A 20,240-nucleotide genomic window follows, 5' to 3' on the forward strand; every position below is an offset into this window, starting at 1 on the left:
ATTAAAAATACTCGTGAGGTTTTGCACTGGAACAATCAGCATTTACTATCTTCCACTGATGCGGAACATTCTCCATTCTGGGCTCCAATCAGAAATTTCCTGATTTAGTTCTGCATTTTTTTTTTTCTCAGTCCAAAGACAAGATGATGCGTGGCTCCAGAAGAGGCTGCGTGCGTCTTCGGGTGAGTATCTGGGCTCTCCCCGTTCTGCTCTTTCACAGCTTACCTGTGAGGCAGGGTCATGGAACTGCGCTTCTGAGTGGAACAGATTTCACGCTTGCATCCCGTGTGAGAAACTGATGCTGTGTCCTTGGGAAAGATTAATCTGAATTGTTACAGGAAATACCAAGCTGTTAAGATGAGTAAAATCGTAAGATAATATGTGTAATTTGCTGTGGATTGAAGAGCTAAGTACCTAAATAAATAGCCTAAAATTTTATGTAACTGATGCATTGAAACCTGGGAGTGCAGTGTCTAGTTTTAATTGAGGCAACCGATAGTGTAATTGTTAGAGCTGTTCCCTTCAGATCTGAAGGCTCACATCATCATCGCAACATTTATTTAGCATCAGCTAAATAAATACATGTAAATGTATTTTTGTCGCAGCTTTCTCAATTTCCTCTCATTTCTACTTATTCTGTTCCTTTGATTCTTCACTTTTACTAATTTCATTCCTTCAAGGGGAAACTTGTGGTTTAACAGGGTTGCTCATCAAGATTTCTGCTGTTGCAATTCAGTCTTTGCCCAAGGATATACAGGTACAGTAGTTCCCCTTCTGAGCACGGTGCCTCCGGCATCGCAGAAGAGATTTTAAATTGTTATTGGCCTGGTTCTTCCATCCAAGAAAATTTAATGGAAAAACATGATCCCAGCTGTTCCTGTCTCCTGTACTTTTATTTTACAGAAAGCAGTTATAATGCAAGCACTGGAGATTTTGGGAAAATCCTTAGTACAGACGGTCGTTATGCAGTCTACAAAATACAGTATGGACAGCAATACTGCAATGGACTGAGGAGGAGGAAGTATAAAAAGCTGCAAAAATCCACACTTTGTATAAAATGCACACAAAGCAGGATCCTAAGATCAAAGAATGAAAATGCAGTATTTCATAATTACCATTCTTATCTCATAAGCCTGCATTTGGTGTGTTTCTTTCCTCTTTCTTAGGTACCAGTTTAAAAGTAACAGTTTCTGTACTTGAGTATTTTTAGAATACCGCATGTAAAATGTAGCAGCGCGGTGAATGGAAGGCAGTCAGTGGCACACAGGAAGACACATGCAGTGCTGCACTGTAAAAGATGTGCACCTGTACAGTGTTTTTCAAACACACCTTTTACAACCATGAAAGATTGTAGAATCATATTTTATTTTTTATACTTGATTTTTACTTGAAATGTATCCTGCTGTGTCCCTCTGAGGGTGTGACAACCTGTCAGTGGATAAATTTGTTTTTAAAACGAGACATGGTCAAGTGAGAACTAAAACACTGAACATATGTGTCATTGCAGGACACCCATTGCATATAACCAGTAGATGTCAGTATTTTCTAATGGTGCCATTCTGCCCTATTATGCCACAGTACAACTTCAAGACATTTATAAATATGAAGCTTCAGCTGTATGGTGCCTGTATATTTTTGTGACATTGTGCATCAGTAATTTAATATTTTTTAATTTGGTAATATGTTCCAACCTATGCCTGATTTCATAGATGGGGACATATTAAGCAGCTCTATCAGCATATTTAGTTAAAAGAGCTTAGAGATGGGTGGTATGGTGGTGAACAGTACTGGGCACAGCTTTGTCTGCATGGACTTTGTGTGTTTGTGTATATTTTCTTTGAACTGGCACCTCATCTTAGCTGTGTTTTCTAGTATCTCTCTGGTCCATGCTGGCTTTACAGCTAGGCTAGTTTACATGGCGGCACCGTGGCACAGCAAATAGCGCTGCTCTCTGAGAACGAGGGTTCGATCCCCACTCAGTCCGTGTGGAGTTTGCATGTTCTCCCCGTGTTTGCATGGGTTTCCTCTGGGTGCTCTGGTTTCCTCCCACAGTCCAAAGATATGCTTTTCAGGTTCAACCATAGTGTGTGAGTGACAGAGAGGGTGTGTTCCACTGATGTATGGATGAGTGACCCAGTGCAAGTAGTGTATCTAGCAGTGTAAGTCACCTTGGTGAATAAGGTTAGTGGGCTGATAGCATTACATAGAGTTCATTGGAAGTTGCTTTTCTAGAAAAGCATCTGCTAAATAAACAAATATAAATGTTATGTACAGCTACACTCCGTTTCTGTGGATTTTCCGGTGGCACATGCCTTCTGCCAACATTACGTTCCACCTCTCCCAAATGATGCTCCACTACTCAGAGAGGTGCAGACTGTACAGGCAAATGGGTTAAAATAAATGCACTGTTGTGCTTATGGAGCTGTAGTTTGCAGAAATCCCAGGAGGCAGCCATATTTAAAGTCACTTTGAGCACACATCTTGTCCTTTCACTTTCATTCGAGCAGCAACCATACCTCTCAACCCTGTCTGCATGCTGTATATAGTGATTCACAGTCGTGGGACTCATTAACTGTGGGGAGCACGTTTCATGTGTACCTAATAATGTGGCCAGTGAGTGTACGCACAGACTGCTTGGAAATTCCCTTTTCAGTGGTTTGAATTTCAGAGCATGGTGTGGCAAAGTTATGTTTTCAGTTGTATGGGTTTTTTGTAAAAACATGACCTCAAAAGTCAGTAATAGTTTTAAGTACAAGGTGAGTAAATGTGCTGACAGTCGCTTTCCTTTTCGTGGTGAGGACATTGTGCTTTTTTTTTTCTTTTTTTGGTACTGATACAAGTGCTCAGTTACATTTCTGGATATAGTTCACTTGAAACTATATAGATATCTAATATTTTTATTGCTCTCTATTTTGTGCCATGTATGTTAATTCCTTATATTGAGGTTCTCTCGATTTAGGAAATGTTGAATAGTTGAACCAAAATTGTATTTTTTTTTTAACGACAATGTACTGCATCTGTTTCTATAATATGAAAGAAGCATTTAACATTTTAAAATATCTGCAGTGCATTTATCATTTCTATCAGCATGATCTTTCATACATAAACAATGAGCTGCTGAGAAAGGTCAAAGCTGACAGTAGATGAGACATTACCTAACAGTTTCACAGTGTTGATCACTGTGTGTTTGACTGTTATTCTCTTCATTTAATAAATGTCTTCCTTTTGTATCAGTATCAAACAGTCTGCATTAATCACCTTTGTGATATTCATTTGAATGTTGTTGAGCAAGCTTCACTGGCACATGAAGGGTTAATGATACACATGCTTTTTCAGTGCTCTGTGAAATTCCCCAGTTCGCTGCTTCAGCAGTATGTTTTTTTTTTTTTTTTTTTTTTTTTTTCTTCCCCCTCTTTCCTGCTGCTGGTCCCCTATTCCTACATCCCTCCCTCTCTCTGCTCTCTCTGGAGATGAGAGGTAGGAAGCTACCAAGCGAGAGAGAGAGAGAGGGCACACGCGAGACGTGTCCCAGTCTGACTGCCCTTTTCATGTTCTAGGGAGCTGTCATAGGTATCGACGACGAGGACGACAGCACTTTCACCATCACCGTAGATCAGAAGACCTTCCATTTTCAAGGTGAGACTCACACCTCCCCTGTCCTTCCAGTCACCTTCCGTTGTCATTTCTCTCATCTCTAGTGCATCTGCTGGTCTCACAAGCATGGGTTATACCTGCCAGTCCTTTACATGCTCATGTCTCTCTCTCTCTCTGTGTGTGTGTGTGTGTCTCTCTCTCTCTCTCTCTCTCTCGCGTCTGCCTTTCCTCACATACATTGCACTCCCCCCACCTGACTTCTGCAACCATACGTCCATCTCAGTCACTTTTTCCTTCCTGTTTCTATAAGAGGATTATTCCATCAGTGCAGTAGCACGTACAGGCAGTCACGCGCACACATCACTCGCGCTTTTCACCGTGTGCGATTGCGTTGCTCGTCTGTGGGCGGACATGACAGAACTGCGTTGCACCTCATAGCAATTCGGGGATGATATAAGCAGGACATATCTGAACGGAGCACTCCTTTAACTATGCTCTTATTCTGGAGCGCAAAGAGATTGTTTTTCCCTACTGCCATTTCTGGCACGTCGGCAGAAGAATCGGAGCTGCACTTGGCGGACACCTTTGCGTTCAAGACGGTGCTCCCTCACTGACCGGCACCACCGCTCTTCCCTCCGTGCAGCAGGAGAAGCTCCTTCCCTGTCTCCCTCCCTCCCTCCGCTCTGCTGCAGCCGCAGCCGTGCAGAGTGATGCGCCGAGGGCCACCCTCCTCCAGGTCTCTCACCTCCTGTGCTCCCTCTCTTCTCCATCCTCACGTCTCCCCACCCACTGGTCACCCATCTCCACCTCCTCCATGCCCTCACCCATTGCTATGTTTCGGCACTGTATGCTGTGGCTCTACAGTAGGAAGGGTAAGGCAGTGCATGTCTGCATGCTGGCCCTAGGAACATGCTCTGAATCCCCGGGGTGACTGCTGTCCGTTGTGTGGTGTTGATGAGTTGTGCAGTGCTTTGGACCAAAACAATAACCACATGCTTTTTTTTTTTTTTTTTTTCTTTTTTCTTGTTTAGTATGATTCAGAGTGTCTGGTTTGGGAAACGGTTTGATGTTGTTATTACTCCTGATAGATGTCATTTGGGATTTTGGGATGTGTGTATTTGTCAGCAGTTGAGGTCTTTTCATGGCATCAGTGAAATGCAGATAACATGGACCTGACTCTCTGTAGCATGTATGTTTGTTGGTATATACACATACAGTGGCATTTCTGCTCAGATACAGACTTTGGTGTGCAGTCATTTCCAGGTATTCAGGTGTTAATGTACACGACCAGGACATTTTCAAATGAAAATGTGGGACAGCTTGTTAACCAGCACACCTTTGGCATTTTGAAAGTGAAATGCATGTGTCAGCACTCCATCCCAAAGCAGTGAGTTCATGGAAGCTGTGTGTTTTGGGTTAGGTTTCAGGAAGCCGTGGTGAAACGCCCCAGAGACCAGAAGATAAGCACTGTGTGTCTATTTAGAGCGGCATCCATAATTCATAAGGCCTTTTACTGGTGGAGCATCAGAACCATTTAAAAAACCATTTCCATTTCCTAAAAGGCATTGTACTTACGCGCTGAAGCCCTATAACATGAGCTCAAGATAGGACATTTGAACCCACATAACAGATGTTGTGAAAGAACAATGAAATTTGCAACGCTTTATTGAAAAAATTGTATAAAATCCCTGATTAAATGAGGAAATGTTGATTTAATTACTTTATTCAAGCACTGTTCTGACTATTAGGTGGAACACTAACTTAAAGGATTTCCCATCGTCCAAAAAAAAAAAAAGAATTTAGCAATCTTTCAACCTGACCACACAGTAGGTAGTGCTGCCACTTCACCATGCTTCGACTGTTTGGGTATAGGTTCAAAACCAAGCTCACTGTATGCAGATTTTGCATGTGCTCCACATATCTGTGCGTTTCTTTTCACTCTCCAGAAATATACTTCTCAGGTTAATTGTTGATTGTAAATTGTCCATAGTGTGTGTATGTGCGAGTGGCTGAGAATGGGTGGCTATCCTGCGATGATCTGGTGTCCCATCCTGGGTGCGACTGGCCTTTTGCCCTGTGCTTCAGGGATAGGTTCAGGACCGCTGCAGAGAATTTCTGAATGCGGTCCACATCTTGGCTGCATCTCAGAGTTCTTGCCCAGAATGGTAGATTTGTATTGCCCCTTGATTTAGAAACATTTCACCCCAAGCTTCAGTAGAAGTAGTTCTGTTGAATCATATAGCAGTATGTGTACTCTCCTTGCTTTTCATGACATATTGGAAATGCAAGTGTTTCCAAGTGCCTTTTCCATTCAAGAATACACTTTTATTTTTGTTGCATAATGATTTTACAATGCATAACATATATGGTGGCATAAACCATTAAATATTTTCAATCAATGACATTATATGGTTTCAAGATCAAATTTTTCCACACTTAACATGCCAGTTTGCTATGAGATGGGAGCTCTCAAATCATTCACGTGGCCAGTTAAGCAGTAACAAGTAATGTTTACCATGAGTGCTGTACTCATGAAGGATATTGAGTTTTTAGATAAGTTTTTCATCTGAAGGCAAGTTTGTAATTTACTGCAACCTTTCATGTCGTTGTTACAAATGCCATTCTCACTGCAGTATGTTATTTTATAGTGGAAAATAAATGTAATTTTAGAAGCTGAGTTTAGATATAAAAATAGAATCCAAAATATCGGAAATTAAGAACAGTTGTGTATGCTCTTACAGAGATTTTTTAGGAAGTATGATGAACACATACATAGTACACACAGGAGGAGAACCTGGCTAGAAGAGTATGAGTGGCAATATGTGTTGGGCTACATATGGATAGCGTGTAGGAATTAAATGGTAAGTGCTGTGATCAGAAGTGGAGAATATTGGTGTTTTTCTTGAAAGTTAATGCACAGAGAGCTGCAGACACAGGTGATGTATAAATAATTTTCAGCAGAGAAGAGGGAAAGTGCATGATGTAAATGGATTTCCTAGGACACAAGCCATAACAATAAATAAATAAGCACAATATTAGTCTCAGTGGTTTGGGTTTGCCTAAAGAGCTGCTTGCTCAGCACTTTGTAAGGTGGCCTGCAGTGAGACGGGCTCTGGAGAACACATTCTTTCTGCTGTAATGACCAGGGAGCTGGGCACAGGCCAGGCGATGCACTCTGCCTTCCTCTGGCAGGGGAAAGCATTAGGATGTAATTGGGTTAGCTTCCTGCTGCTTTATGGAACCGTGCTGTTTTATGTGATATGTGTGTGTACGTGGGCCTGCGTTGTTACTCGGTGTGGGGTTTTGTCACATTAGCTCTCAGCACCAGGACTATAACTGCTCAGGGACTCTTCATATATGGAAAGGGAACATTGTTAGTTGTCATTTATGTGCTCTCTTTGTTACCGTCTCATAAAAATTGTATGCGCTCATCCTGAAATTGAAACACAGTTCCTCAGATGAGAAACATGTCCTAGATCTTTTTTTCTGTTTTCTTTACAGTCAGAGGAGAGAGAGGGGAGCAGTTGGAGCACAGGTGTTAATAATACTTTTAGGGTCCTAGGTACACAACTTGACCAAATTCTCTTTTTTCGTTTTTCTAAATGAGTAACAACTCCGTATGTGTTTGTCACAATCAAATATTAGACTTAATCCAGACAACCTGCAGTTAGGCTCGATTAAAAACCTCAGATTAAGCTATAACAAGTCAAAAACATACTGTGTACACTTCCCTCCATCCTTTTGTTACGAGTAACTACTTGTCCAGTGCAGGGTTTACGATGGTCCCAACTCCACCTCAGAAGTATAGGGCTTGAGGCAGGGTACACTCTGCATGGGGCACCAGTCCATGGTTGTGCAGGACTTTTATGGTTTTTTTATTATCTTCAGACTTCCTTAACATTAAAAGTAAATAAAAAAAATTTTTCAACGTTAAAAAAAATCCGCCGTCTCCCGAGCCTGCTGTTCAGCGCAGGTTGTTCAACAGTTCATCCCATAAACATGCTATATGGGATACTCTAAACACTTCAAGGAAATCTGCTAGAGTTTTATAAAAACCACTTCAAGAACCATGTAAGTATAAAATGGAACAAAAGCTGAGCAAACTCACGATTCAGCAGGATTTCTCAGGCTAAAAGCTACTGCTGCAGAATGCAGACTTGGGTAAGAGCACCAGACTGGCAGGTTGCTGTAGTGGAGAGGAATGAACAGCCACAGCCTCTTTAGCTCAGTTGATGGCAGACAGAAGAACACAAACATGCTGCAGCAGCCCTCAGGAGGAGGAAGCAACAGTGTGTCACCAGTTCACCAAACGGCTGCCGGTCCTTACTTTCTCCATTACCATGGATGTATTGTGAAATCTGAGGTGTGTCGGCTCACTCAACACCTGGACGTGCATCCGACTTAAGGAAACACGGGTTACTCAGTACAGTTCTGTGTGTGTGTGTGTGTGTGTGTGTGTGTGTGTGTGTGTGTGTGTGTGTGTGTGTGTGTGTGTGTGTGTACGCATGCATGCGCGCACACACACTTAACCTGCCTGTGTACATATACTGCCGGTCATTGTTTGTTCTACACATTATTGTAAGTAACAGTAATGGAGAAGTAAGCTTCTGTGGGGAGATGAGGGAGAGGTGCGGTTTAAAAGGAAGCCTTTAAAGCACCACGTCCAGTTCTGTGGAACAGAAAACATGTGATCACATTTTTGGTGGTAAGCAATAACAACAAAAGCGCAGTGTTTGTATGTGGTCGTTTAATCTGTTTTTTTTTTTTAAATCTAGATTTTTACCTGCTTAACTCTTTGTGCTGAATGTAGGAAAATGTTTTTTTTTTTTTTTTCTTTCTTCTTTTTTTATGGCATATGGAGTTTCTCTAAATTTTTAATCCACCCAGGTTTAATGTGCATTACAGAGTAAATACCTACCTCCTCTGGTACACATATCCAACGAGAATGGTGTATGAAAGAGGATATTGCGACAGCAGCAAAAAGTGATCAACTGTCATCCAGTTGAGCAACATGTGCAGAGGAGCTGTGCTATTCTATAGGCTCTGCCCACGCTGCCGGTCTCTCTGACTGTCACCTGTGTGCTCCCCTGCCTGCCTCCCCCAGCCCGTGATGCAGACGAGAGGGAGAAGTGGATCCACGCCTTAGAGGGTACGATTCTTCGTCACACCCTTCAGCTGCGGGTAAGCACTTGGCAGCCTCACCATACTTGGTTACACCCATCCCTCTGGCTAATGCTTCCCTTTCTATCCAGTCATAAAGCAGTTTTCTGAGTTTCGTGACTTGGATGGAGGAAGAGCTGCTCAAAGTTTAAAAATTACAGTTGAGCACTTGTCCCAGTACTGCTTTTTGTGTTGAATGGAAAAATTAAAACGGGAGATATCTGTGTTACTGGTTGTTGGACATACAGTTATAAAGGAAACCATCACGTATGGAAAACTGCATTCTTTGTGAGGTTGTTGAATAAGAAGTGCCTGTTCTGGGATTGAGTCTGAGAGACATCCCTCGGTCCAGTGCAGGGACACCATTCTGTACTGTATGGCTGTACTATTCTTCTCCAGGTCTGTGGTAAGGGTTACAGGGTCATTTGACACTGGATTGGGGCCACATAGAAGAGAAAGACACTATCAAGATCTATTCTGTACACCTCCACTCAGGGCTCACACTGGGTGCTGCTCATTCGTACCAGCTTAAACTGAAAATGTTACTGCCAGTAACAACAAAGTATGGCATAAAAAGAGACATCTCTTCATCTTGCATTTCTCATTTTCCCTTTGTTTCTTCCTCTCTATTTTTTTTTTTTTTTACATGTTTGTTTGTTAGTCTCTGTTGTAATTTCACCTCTGACTTCTTTGTCTTTCTGTCCTCGCCCCCTTTTTTTGTATTTTTTACTTTTAATTTTTACTAACCACCACTCACGGTTAGTCTTTCTGCTGCCCTCTGTTAGGCTCTCCCTCCCACTTGGCCTCAGACTCTCTCATTTCCCCCACCCTCCATACAATTAACTGCCTGAATGCTTGTAGCTGCTTGCAAATAGTGTGTAAGTGTGGAGTCAGAGGGACACGTGACTGGGAGCAAATCAGAGCACAGCAGACTGTATCACTCACCATCTGGGCCCAGGCTTCACCCAATAAGAGCAGCTGTTGCTGGGCACACACTCTTGAATGCAGTTTGTGCTGTGAGTGTGTGTCTTTTTTAAAGGAAGTCTCCACTTCCTCTCATAAGAGGATCCTGGATTTACTGTGCATGCCCTTGCTCAGCTGATGTAGCGCTTACTTTGTGGACGTACGTTACCGAAGCCTTTTTCACGGGCCCAGCTGGGGAACAGGAAACGCAACGAGCTCTGCACTCTGAAAGAGAGGAAGTGTCGTCCTGTGTTGGCCCGCGTTATCTGCCGAGGCATGTCACTCAGAGATGTGTCTTTTGTGAGTACCATGGCACTGAAATGAAGGAAGGATGATGGTGCCCTTTTAAATGGGTCATGTTGTTTGTAAATCCCTGGGGGTAGTTTGTGTTTAAGCTGCTCTGTGGCTGGTGATGTGTCAGGGGGATGGGTGAATAATGGGCGACATGAACATAGTATGTTGTTGGGAAATGGATCGTTTTGGAGGTGGTTTCTGTCGTCGGATAACGCAGCTGGCCCTGTCTGGCCTTCGGGCACATAAGCTCCTGTGCTCTCGGGCAAAATAATCCTGGTTGTCCAGCCAGCGGATGTGCTTGTCCTGAAACAACTGCTCCTGGAAGGGGGGGGGGGGGTGGGTACTTTTCGCTTGCGACAATGGTCATGTTGTCCACCTCCTACATCTAAAGCTCAGGACCAATTTAGAGTCATTTCTCCCATGTTAGAAGCCTGGAACAGAAGAGTTCTCAAAAGCGTGTCTTGTGTTCAACAGTGTGGAGACCCTCGTCGTGTCCTTACACTTCTCTCTTTGTGTACTTCTTAATACCCCTGCTTTTTTTTTTTTTTTTTTTTTTTTAAATCTGTTTGTCTTGTTATCTTACTTTCTGTGAATTTCATGCTTTACAGGAAGTTAGAAGGAGCACATCTAACTGTTGAGTGTGTTTTTGGGTACAGGTGTTCAAATCACTAACCATATCAGGATGAGTCTTTACATATATGATGCAAATAAATCCCATCCTTCAGTGGAATTTTTAGTAAATCCAAATTTTAAAAAATTAAATTAAAAGGTTAATTATGTGAATGTTTCAGAGAGCCTAGCACAGTGTAATGTTGTTTTCTCATGGTGCTTTCATGCGCGAAAGATGATCATTTTTCCAAGACTTCGTATTTGTTACTCTCCGACAGCTTCTGTCCATGCAACAGGGTGCAGAGCAAAAGGAGGCACGTACAATATTTTTTCTAAATTCATATAAATGGCAGATCATGTGACCTCTTGTGATTCAGGGTCAGTAGTTCTACTGAAGATGTTTTAATACCAGAATGATCAGGCTGCACAAAATTTACTTTAAATATGGCTCAAGTCTTGCTGTGCTTGACTTGCGTCAAATTTGGTCTGTGATTATATAGTTATTGTCCTGATGTTACTATTTTTTTGTATTTAGCTGATTCTTTTGTCTGATATACTGCTACATACACCTCATAAAGGTGCTCATAATTATCTGTCCATCTACACAGCACTGCAATTTAATACACATACGCTGTCTCTCGGACACACGCACACAATGGACAACTTAGTCCCTTATTCACTTGAAATATCTGGGGTGTGGGGGGAAAAAAACCAGAGCAGTGGGAGGAAACCCACACAACACATAATATGCAGACTCCTCACAGACTGACCTGGATTCGAACCCATGATGCAGGAATTGTGGAGCCTCAGCACTACCTGGTGCACCACCCTGCTGTGGTGTTAGCTGTGAATGTGACTGGATCCATTCAGTTGAATTTAATGCTCTTTATTTATTGTCCATGAATATGTCACTCTAAAACAGCACTATATAGTCTTGTTAGTATCCCAGTATTTCAGAGCAAGAAGGCATATTGAAAGACAGATGTACTTACGGCAGTATTTAAATGTGTGTGATGCCTGTTTGTGTGAGGTTTGCCTCTTCGTTTATACACAAGTATTAAGTTATTGCAAACAGACCCAGTTAAATATTTTCATATGAGCTCCGCAGGCAGAATTTAATCATATTACCAAAATAGGTAAACCCTGTTTTCTGCTTAATTTTCACAATGTCTGTTTGTAGCTGCCTTGGTAGCAAAATTAATAACAGATTAATGGGACAAACAGCAATAGTTCTTTCCTTCAGTGTTGATTCAGTACAAAAGTTAGCAAAATATAGCCAAGCAAAAGTTATACTTTTGAAGGGAATTTAAATTCCTCTGGAAACAGTATTTATGCATCAGTCTGAAATTATGGTACTGTGGCCAATTTCAGTTGGCAGTGCTTCTCTCTGCCAGCATAACCAGTATGTTCAGTGTGGTGTGGGATCAGGTGGGGTGCTGACTGTTGCTCTTTGCGCCTGCATTCAAGTTGAAAGGACAGCTTAAGATTCTGCAGAAGATGCCAGTGAGGCAGGAGTCTTTGTTCTGGAATATTTCATTTGGAAAATATCATTTTTTTTTTTTTTTTAAATTAAATTAAAATATTGCATTCATTATGAACACATGTTTGTGTGCTGTAGTCAGGCTCACTCTGAATGGTTCCATTATTCCCAAGACTTAAGTGATTGATCACTAATGTCTAAGTGGTGGTTTCTGAGTAGAGCTGTAATTTGACAAATTTCAGCCTTTCATGGCTGTGTCCTTTTCATATGTGCAAGATGTTTTGGAGAGATTGAATGAGCGGATGTTTGTGAAAAAGAAATCTTGGTTAAGCATTGAACTTTGCCTGAGAAGAATTGTTTAGAATGGCTTAATGCAAATGTGGATGACTTCACCTAGAAGACACAGCTACTACTTTCCTCAAGAAACTGTGTGATACAACATTTGGAAAACAGGAAGTACATTTCACAGTTTGAACAGATAGCACAGTTTTCATTTTTCCTGTGCATGCAGGATATTATCAGAAATCAGATTTTTACGTATTTAGGTCAGTTTTTTCCGAAAGCAGTTTTGTGTAATCAGCTCAGTCTGCATGATACGTTAATAAATGTTCCATTAATAATATGCAGCCTTATTTAAACCTGCAGAACTCATCTATCTGCTTTTAGTGTTGATCAGTTTGAAAGTCACGTGCACAAGTCTATATTTATACAGTAGCAGGCTACCTTTGGTCCCCAGTGATCTCACATAATAGGTGAAAAAAAACAAAGAATTAGACTTTGATCCTTGTAAACCATTCATGTTAGGTCAACGTCAGGCTACATGTCACTGATGGCTTTTCTTCACATACCAGTGAGGCACACTTTAACAACTGCGCAACGCTCCTCTACTTCACGTCGACAAGCTTCAGAGCAATCTGTTACTCTCAGGAGACACCAGGAGGGAAGTTAATGTTCCCTTTGTGGTAAATATCTGCTTAGAGCACCGAGAATTCTTTGATAGTTATGCAGGGCTGTATCTGTATATGCGAAGCCTTATGGGCGATGTTTGCTAGTACTTGTGAACTGTTCCTAGAGTGTTTGGAATGATTTCAGTGATTCTTGAGAGCTACCATGTGCCCGTAAATACATGAGCCTTGCTTTGAGAAATTTGTACACCTTGCCTCTGCAGATCACTGAAAGCGTTCTCATACAGTGTGGTTTTGTGTGTAACTGTGTGTTGGTGTTTGTAATGTCTGCCATGGCAGCTAATGATGTAACAGCTCAGGAACTGGTCTTGTGACCAAGAGGCTGCTGGTTCAAATCCCAGAACTGGAACCAGTTCTGTGCTTAGCACTGTGAGACTTTTGGACTTCATAGTCAGTGATGCTGCTTAACCCTGTTTATGATTGAGAACATAATTTGAGTTCTTCATCAAATTGCACAGAGGCCTTTGGTGCCTTCAGTGGACTATTCAGCATTAACTTCCCACAAATATACCTAGGAAAATGGTGAATTTTAGCAACTGTTACTTAATGGAATGTAGCTTCAGATTAAACACTTTTTCACAATGTTGGCGTTTTGACACTTTTCTGCGTATTGACTAATTCCTCATACCTGACACTGATGGTGTTTACATTTACATTAATTCATTTAGCAAACGCTTTTCTCCAAAGAGACGTACATCTCATAGAAAACTCAGCGTTGAAGATTTTGATGTTTATATTGAATTGCTTTGTGTCTCATCAGCAGTCTCTTCCTACCTTAAGATTTGGATAATTGATGACTTTAGAGAGAATCTGGCTTTTTGGGGGAGTTTAAACTTGTCTTTACAAATAGGTATTGTATTAGTTTGAAGCTTCTCTGTAAAAAGTTTTTGAAAGGGTCTTTCATGAGCTGTATTTTAGTGGTGCCTGTTTCATCGTCAGTTGTTTTTTAACATCAATTCCTCATTTTGTGTTTCAGGAGGCAGAGACGGGGTTTGTTCCTAGTGTTCAAGATTTTGACAAGAAGCTTGCAGAGGCAGATGCATACCTGCAGATTCTGATTGACCAGTTAAAAGTAAGAGTTTTTATTTAAAAGCTATACAATAAGCCAGTAAGTGTGGTCTCTGCACATTTTTATATTTTTATTACCAGGAGCCTGCTTTCAGTCTGTAAGACCCATATTTTCATTCACAGATCTCAAACCCTAATATCATGAGGTTAATTTTGGCCGGGTTAAAATATGAGTCCGTATCTCCTCTGCTGATTTTCCTAATTTGTGCAATCGTTGATTACACCTGTCTGTTAGTATCACAGAACATATGTGTTTATATTTTTGAATGAGATATTAACTTCTTTAATCATAATCTGCCTCTTGTTTGCTTTCATTCGTGCAGATTTTTGATGAAAAAATTAAGGACTGCAAAGAAGATGAGTCACGTAAAGTAAGTAGTGAATACACAGTATGTATATTTATCAGTTTGCCAAAAGAAAAGCATTTGCCTTTTTTATATTAAAGTCTTGTTCACGGTGCATACCGTGGATGATGATTTTCTTTAAACGATTATTCATTAATACGTCGTCCCTCTAATAAAACAGCAGTTGATGTGTCCTGTGTCTAAACATGCAGATGAAACACCTTTTCTGCTTTTTGTGACATACAGTTGGTCGTTCCAGTTTTTGACATGGTTTTATTTACAGCTAAATGTTTTTTTTTTTTTTTTTCTCTCTCTCTGCAGAAAATTGAGGCTCTGAAAGGAACTACTTGTGTAAGTGTGACTTTCTCTGATGCATTTATTTACATTTATTCATTTAGCAGACAGGGAGCACGGTGGTGCAGCAGGCTTGGCCTGTGCCTGCTCTCTGGCGGGTCTGGGGTTCGAGTCCCAGTTGAGGTGCCCTGCAACGGACTAGCGTCCCGTCCTGGGTGTGTCCCCTCCCCCTCCAGCCTTGCGCCCTGTGTTGCCGCGTTGGGCTCCGGCTCACCGCGACCCCACTCAGGACAAGCGGTTTCAGTCTGTGTGCGTGTGTGCGTTTAGCAGACGCTATTCTCCGAAGCAACGTACATCTGAGAGAAATACAATTTGTGCATTACATTAAGAGAAAGACACTGTTGCAGACGTGTGATTCTTAAGTATTGAAACTACTATAAGTATTTGAAACACTTGGCTATATGGCCTTATATTTACCGACCTGTTGCTGGTTTTTTCCACAGAGTATGGTAGAATCCATCAAGCACTGTATAGTATTGCTGCAAATTGCCAAGGTAAATATTTCATTCTATTACATCTCTATGTTGTTGATTTATGCTCAGAATACTACAGAAAACATAGCCTTGGCCATCTGTTCTTTTCCATAGTAGATAACTGTTTCTGCTTATAGCCTGTGGTTTGCTGGAGTCAGTTTCACCCTGACCTGTTTTGAGCTTCACAGTTTGTGGTGGTTGACACAGTCACACCATGCAGTGTTGAAATTCTAAAGATACTGTTGTTGATGTTCAGTAGGCTGAAGTGAAACTTGTTCATTTAAACCATGTTTAAACTGTACAGTTTATTTTGTTTGCTGTATTTTAATTGCTGTAAAACTGAGTGGGCGGTCTTATATTCCAGTTTTTAAAACCATCTGAAGGTTTAATCTTCAAATGTTTTCTTCTCAAAATTTTAAGGATCAAAGTAACGAACAACAACACGCACACGGACTGATAGTAAGTTCTGACATCCAAAGAAACAAAATCGGCCAATCCTCTTTCTCTTTTTCTAACTAACCTGGGACAAAATCAGACACTTTGGCAATTCCCTTGTGATGTACGTTATGGAATTTTCCAGTTTTCTTTTAGTATGATGTGGCAGAAGTCCTCAGTATTCTCCATCTTTTTTTTTGCAACTTTTCTTTTTTTTCCCCCCTCATGACCTACTGACTTGGCTTACATGGCCAAGAGATGAAACATTGTCTTACAGGTTTTGTGCAGTGACCATAGCCTCCTAATAAGCAAAAATTCAGTTTGGATGAATGGCTCCTCTGTGCCATTTTGTCAGCTACAGCTCATTAAGTGTAGCTGCCGTTCTGCCATTTATATCATCTAGCTGGTAAAACCAAACCATCACCCATTTAGAACTCTTTTCTTAACACTTTCCAGTTCATGGTGGCTGCTGCTTTTTCCAGTACACCCGTGGGCAGTACAAGAATTATAGTGGATTTCTCAGTTTAGTAAATATAAATGAATGTTATGGGTTTTCCACCTCTCAGGTACTGGTTTGATGCTCCTCTCTTGTTGATTCTTCTTTGGCATGTTTTGGATCTCTTATACAGCTTCTCCAAGCATGTTTTCCTACAGTTCTTATTACTCATCTTTTTTTCTGATGGAATCCTGGTTCCTGCTGGACTGTTGTTAATTTGTGGAAATAAAGCTTCTTCTACAATCTAAAAGCTAATCATAAGCCATAGTTCTTTGCTGTGGTTATGGTCACAGGACAAGGATGTTCCAAAATCACAAATCATCAGAACTTGTGTTATAATATGGGATGGAAACCTGTCTGTGTTCTCTGTTGAATGTAGTCCTGCATTATTTTCAGTATTGTTCAAAGTGGTTATGATCTTAGATGCCAAATTGTGCCAAACTGGACACCATACAGGCCACTTTGTCTGGGTAGGAAGATTAAAGGGAGACTGTTTTGCTCAGCTGTTCTGGCTAAATCTGATTTAAAAAAAAAAAAAAAAAATATTGCTTTCATTGCTTCATCAATTAGCAGAGCTGTGTTTGCATCACACTGGCACTGATGCTGCATTCTGAGTGACTGGAGGGAGCAGTGGGATGAAGATGCCTGTAGGCTGGGTTGCTTGTCCTTTTGGTTTTATTTAGCTCTTTTTCTTTTTCCTATTACAGAGCACCATCAACCCCGTGGATGGGATTTATCAGCCCAGCCCTCTGCAGTCTGACGTAGTAAACACCATGCCAACGCAAACCACCCTTCCCACAGGTATGCTGAGTGCTGTTATTAACTTCTACACTACACACCCATGATGTGGTAAGAGCTGTTTGGTGTGACCTCGCAGGCATGTTGTTGCCAGGAGTGAATAATGTGCTTCATGGAGCTTTGGTGTCCTAGATCCCTGAAAAACAGGGAACCACTTTGTGTCATGTGCCATGGTGCACCAATCCCTTGTAAATTGTTATAAAAAAGTTTTTATGGTTTAAATAATATGCACAGTTTATTAATATAGTTTTACAGAAAGTAGTACTTCAGTTTTAATTTTAGATTTACCTTAATCAATGGATATGATTGGTTTAGACTGACTTTGTTCAAGGAAGTAGGAAGTTGACATTCAGTGATTGGGACTGTGAGTTAACTGCTTGGAGGAATATCCATCTCCATCGAGTGGGTTATATACATATATTTTCTATATATACACGAGCCCACGTATGACTTTCCGAACCTTCTTGCACATGGGTATTCATGCTTTTATTTTTGCTGAACTTCAGCTATATGTAAAATTGTACCCGCATTTAGGCATTTAATGCAGACTTTATTTCACTGTAAAACATAATTGAAAGGAAAATCAGCTGAAGGCTTGATGCCAGAAATGTGAGCAAGAACAGATTGTATACAGTGGACATTGTAAACATGTAGGCCAGGTTTTGTGATGTCATAAAAGATGGGGTTAAGGGCGCTCATCCACAGCTCAGACTTTGCACTGTAGTCGAGGCACATAGCTGTGATTCAGTGCTGAACAGGCATGGTGTTGCTGGGAAACACTGAGGAGCTGTTTTGTATCCCTGGGGTGACTGATATCTGTTGACTGGACCAGTGCAGCTGCACCTCTTCTTAACTTTGCCTGAAGACTGACAGAAGCTTCTCTACTCATACATTACTGGAAAAAGCATACTGATGGCTTCACTTTTACAGTTTGTTTTTGTTTTACTTTGTTCTCTTCTCTGACTTAAGATGTTTATTACCATACTTACACCCTGATGCTTCAATGGTAATGTTTAGGATGGTCACCTCGTGCTGGCTGCACGCTGGAGATGATTGCTGTGCACAGAACTGACTTTCTTATCTCTGTGTGTACAGACAGTGCGCAGGTGGGCAAAGTGGAACACCGGCCCTCGTCCCTCCCTGTGGGACCAGTAATCACCGTAATGGGAAACCTGCAGACCCCCACGCCAAACAGCACAGGTACAACATTGGTTGTTGTGTCACATTTCTGTGGTGGGGACAGAGCTGTTATACCATTATGTAAGGTGCATGCGCTGAAGGCTTGCAATCATGTATGTTTTCAATGCTGCAATGTTATTTTATTTTCTGCATTCTGGATGGTTGAATAGTACATTGAATGGCAAGTGTTTTCTGATGTTGAAATCTGAAAAAAATGTTTTTCGCTTCTCTCTGTGGTAGCCAGCGGCCCCTCTGCCCCCAGCAGTAGTGTCACCTCACCAAGCCACATGAACCTCTCCTCCAACACAGTCCCCGATTTCTCCTACTCCAGCAGTGAAGATGAGTTCTATGATGCTGATGAGTTCTACCAGAGCAGCTCCTCACCCAAGCACTGCTCAGAGTGAGTATGCCATCTCCCAGAACCATGGGCTGCTCAGGAGAACCAGGCAGAGACCCAGGCTCAGGTCTTACACCCCCATTCACTGGACAAATCACAGACTGTTGGAGCCCAAAAGAAGCTGCCTTCTTGCAGCACTTGTCATTTTAAATGAACGTATTGACGCTGTGTTTAGTAGTAATAATATATGTATTGAGCTATAGTATTACTTTGTTAAATACAGTGCTTAATAAATGCAGGAAGTGTTCCATTAACATGAGGAAGTAAAAATATTGTAACGTATTTTTTTTTTTTTAAGATTGTAGTTAATCTCTCTCACTTTCTCTGGCACCCTCCTGCACGTTAGTTCCTCAAGGACTCTTGTTGCCTTACCACACACCAGTACAGGAACGGCTATGAAGCGACCAGATACCAATGAATCCATCAGTTCCTCCATGTCCAATGGCACCAGTGATGCAGGTACTGTCCGTGCAGACACACATACACACTCCAAAGCTGAATTTTCATACCGTCAGGTGACACACACACACTGACTTATTGGAGAATCTGAGTCTTTGATATTCATAACAAAGCTGATTCTGACTGTAACTGACCAAGAGTAGCTTCCTTGTTTGAACATTTACCTGGTAAGGAAGGAACCTGACCATTTACAGTTCCTGGTTTTGGTTTTATTAAACAGAATGTTCTTTCCCACCCAGTTTACTACTCTATATCACTGTATTCCAAACTGTATCTTTTAAATTTGGGGATTGTACTAGGTCTAAAGGATTGTTGGATTTGAGTAGGAACCAAGTAAGTACACCAATGAAAAATAAACTTTTAGAGGCATAACTAAACTACTAGGTCAGACCTTTTTGTGTGAGTAGGATATAAAAGTACAATACTCCTCTCTTGCTACAGATGTAACCTTAATTTTATCTGTGTTACAGTGCAACAACTGTATGTCTGGTGCACCTGAATTGTAGCTATGTACTTCCCAGTTTATGTACAGCTGCACCATATTTTTGTGCTTTCCAAATAGTGTTGTGCCATGGGCAAGATGAGTAACATTTTCAATATATTTTTAATGAACACTTTACACAGTCTTACATAAACATCTTCAATTATGCCAGTTACTGTTGCATATACATGTTATGTGTCAAAAAATGATACAGTGGCATTCACTCTGCCCTGTTTGTTTCAGTTGACATAGAAATTCTTTAACTTAGAAAATTTTGTCCATTTTCAAAAGTTAAATGCTAAAATGTGTAGTTTGAGTTTTGCTTTATATTAATGTCATCTTCAGTTTGTTTGATGCGTGGTGTGAAAAGCTTACATAATGCAGTGAGCGTAACTGTCAGTTCTGTGTTGAATGTAATTCTGTGGCATGTGCATTATTGGTGTACGTCTGTGTCAGTGTTAAGCCGTAATCAGCGCGTGACACCAGTGATGTTGTCGGCAGACCAGTTTGACAGTCACGACGATCGTGACGATGATGGCGAGGGCGAATCTGTAGAGGAGCACAAAAGTGTCATCATGCACCTGCTGTCCCAGGTTCGGCTGGGCATGGACCTCACTAAGGTAAGCTCATGACAATTTCCAGTTGACTGGAATGTGCACTTTAGATCTGCCTGTGTTTTTGTGTGTGTGTG

General features: G+C 41.2%; 1 protein-coding gene across 6 annotated transcripts in view; it reads left to right on the forward strand.

The window, feature by feature from the left end:
- The window catches only part of LOC108919058 (oxysterol binding protein-like 9), a 29,880-nt gene that overhangs the window by 2,150 nt on the left and 7,490 nt on the right, over positions 1-20,240 (forward strand). For 2 of the 6 annotated variants that reach the window (XM_018726791.2, XM_018726795.2), the window contains exons 2-14: positions 132-182; positions 3,558-3,636; positions 8,699-8,775; positions 14,042-14,137; positions 14,457-14,504; positions 14,799-14,828; positions 15,275-15,325; positions 15,725-15,763; positions 16,943-17,036; positions 18,129-18,233; positions 18,453-18,612; positions 18,956-19,068; positions 20,006-20,169. In XM_018726791.2, coding sequence (XP_018582307.1) covers positions 132-182; positions 3,558-3,636; positions 8,699-8,775; positions 14,042-14,137; positions 14,457-14,504; positions 14,799-14,828; positions 15,275-15,325; positions 15,725-15,763; positions 16,943-17,036; positions 18,129-18,233; positions 18,453-18,612; positions 18,956-19,068; positions 20,006-20,169 — 1,107 coding nt within the window. Of the gene's footprint in view, positions 1-131; positions 183-3,557; positions 3,637-8,698; positions 8,776-9,764; positions 10,018-14,041; positions 14,138-14,456; positions 14,505-14,798; positions 14,829-15,274; positions 15,326-15,724; positions 15,764-16,942; positions 17,037-18,128; positions 18,234-18,452; positions 18,613-18,955; positions 19,069-20,005; positions 20,170-20,240 lie in introns of those variants that run through there. The other 4 variants (XM_018726793.2, XM_018726792.2, XM_018726794.2 and 1 more) reach the window with 4 other exon arrangements.

Source organism: Scleropages formosus, chromosome 9 (genome assembly GCF_900964775.1).
Source record: "Scleropages formosus chromosome 9, fSclFor1.1, whole genome shotgun sequence".
NCBI classification, from domain to species: Eukaryota; Metazoa; Chordata; class Actinopteri; order Osteoglossiformes; family Osteoglossidae; genus Scleropages; species Scleropages formosus.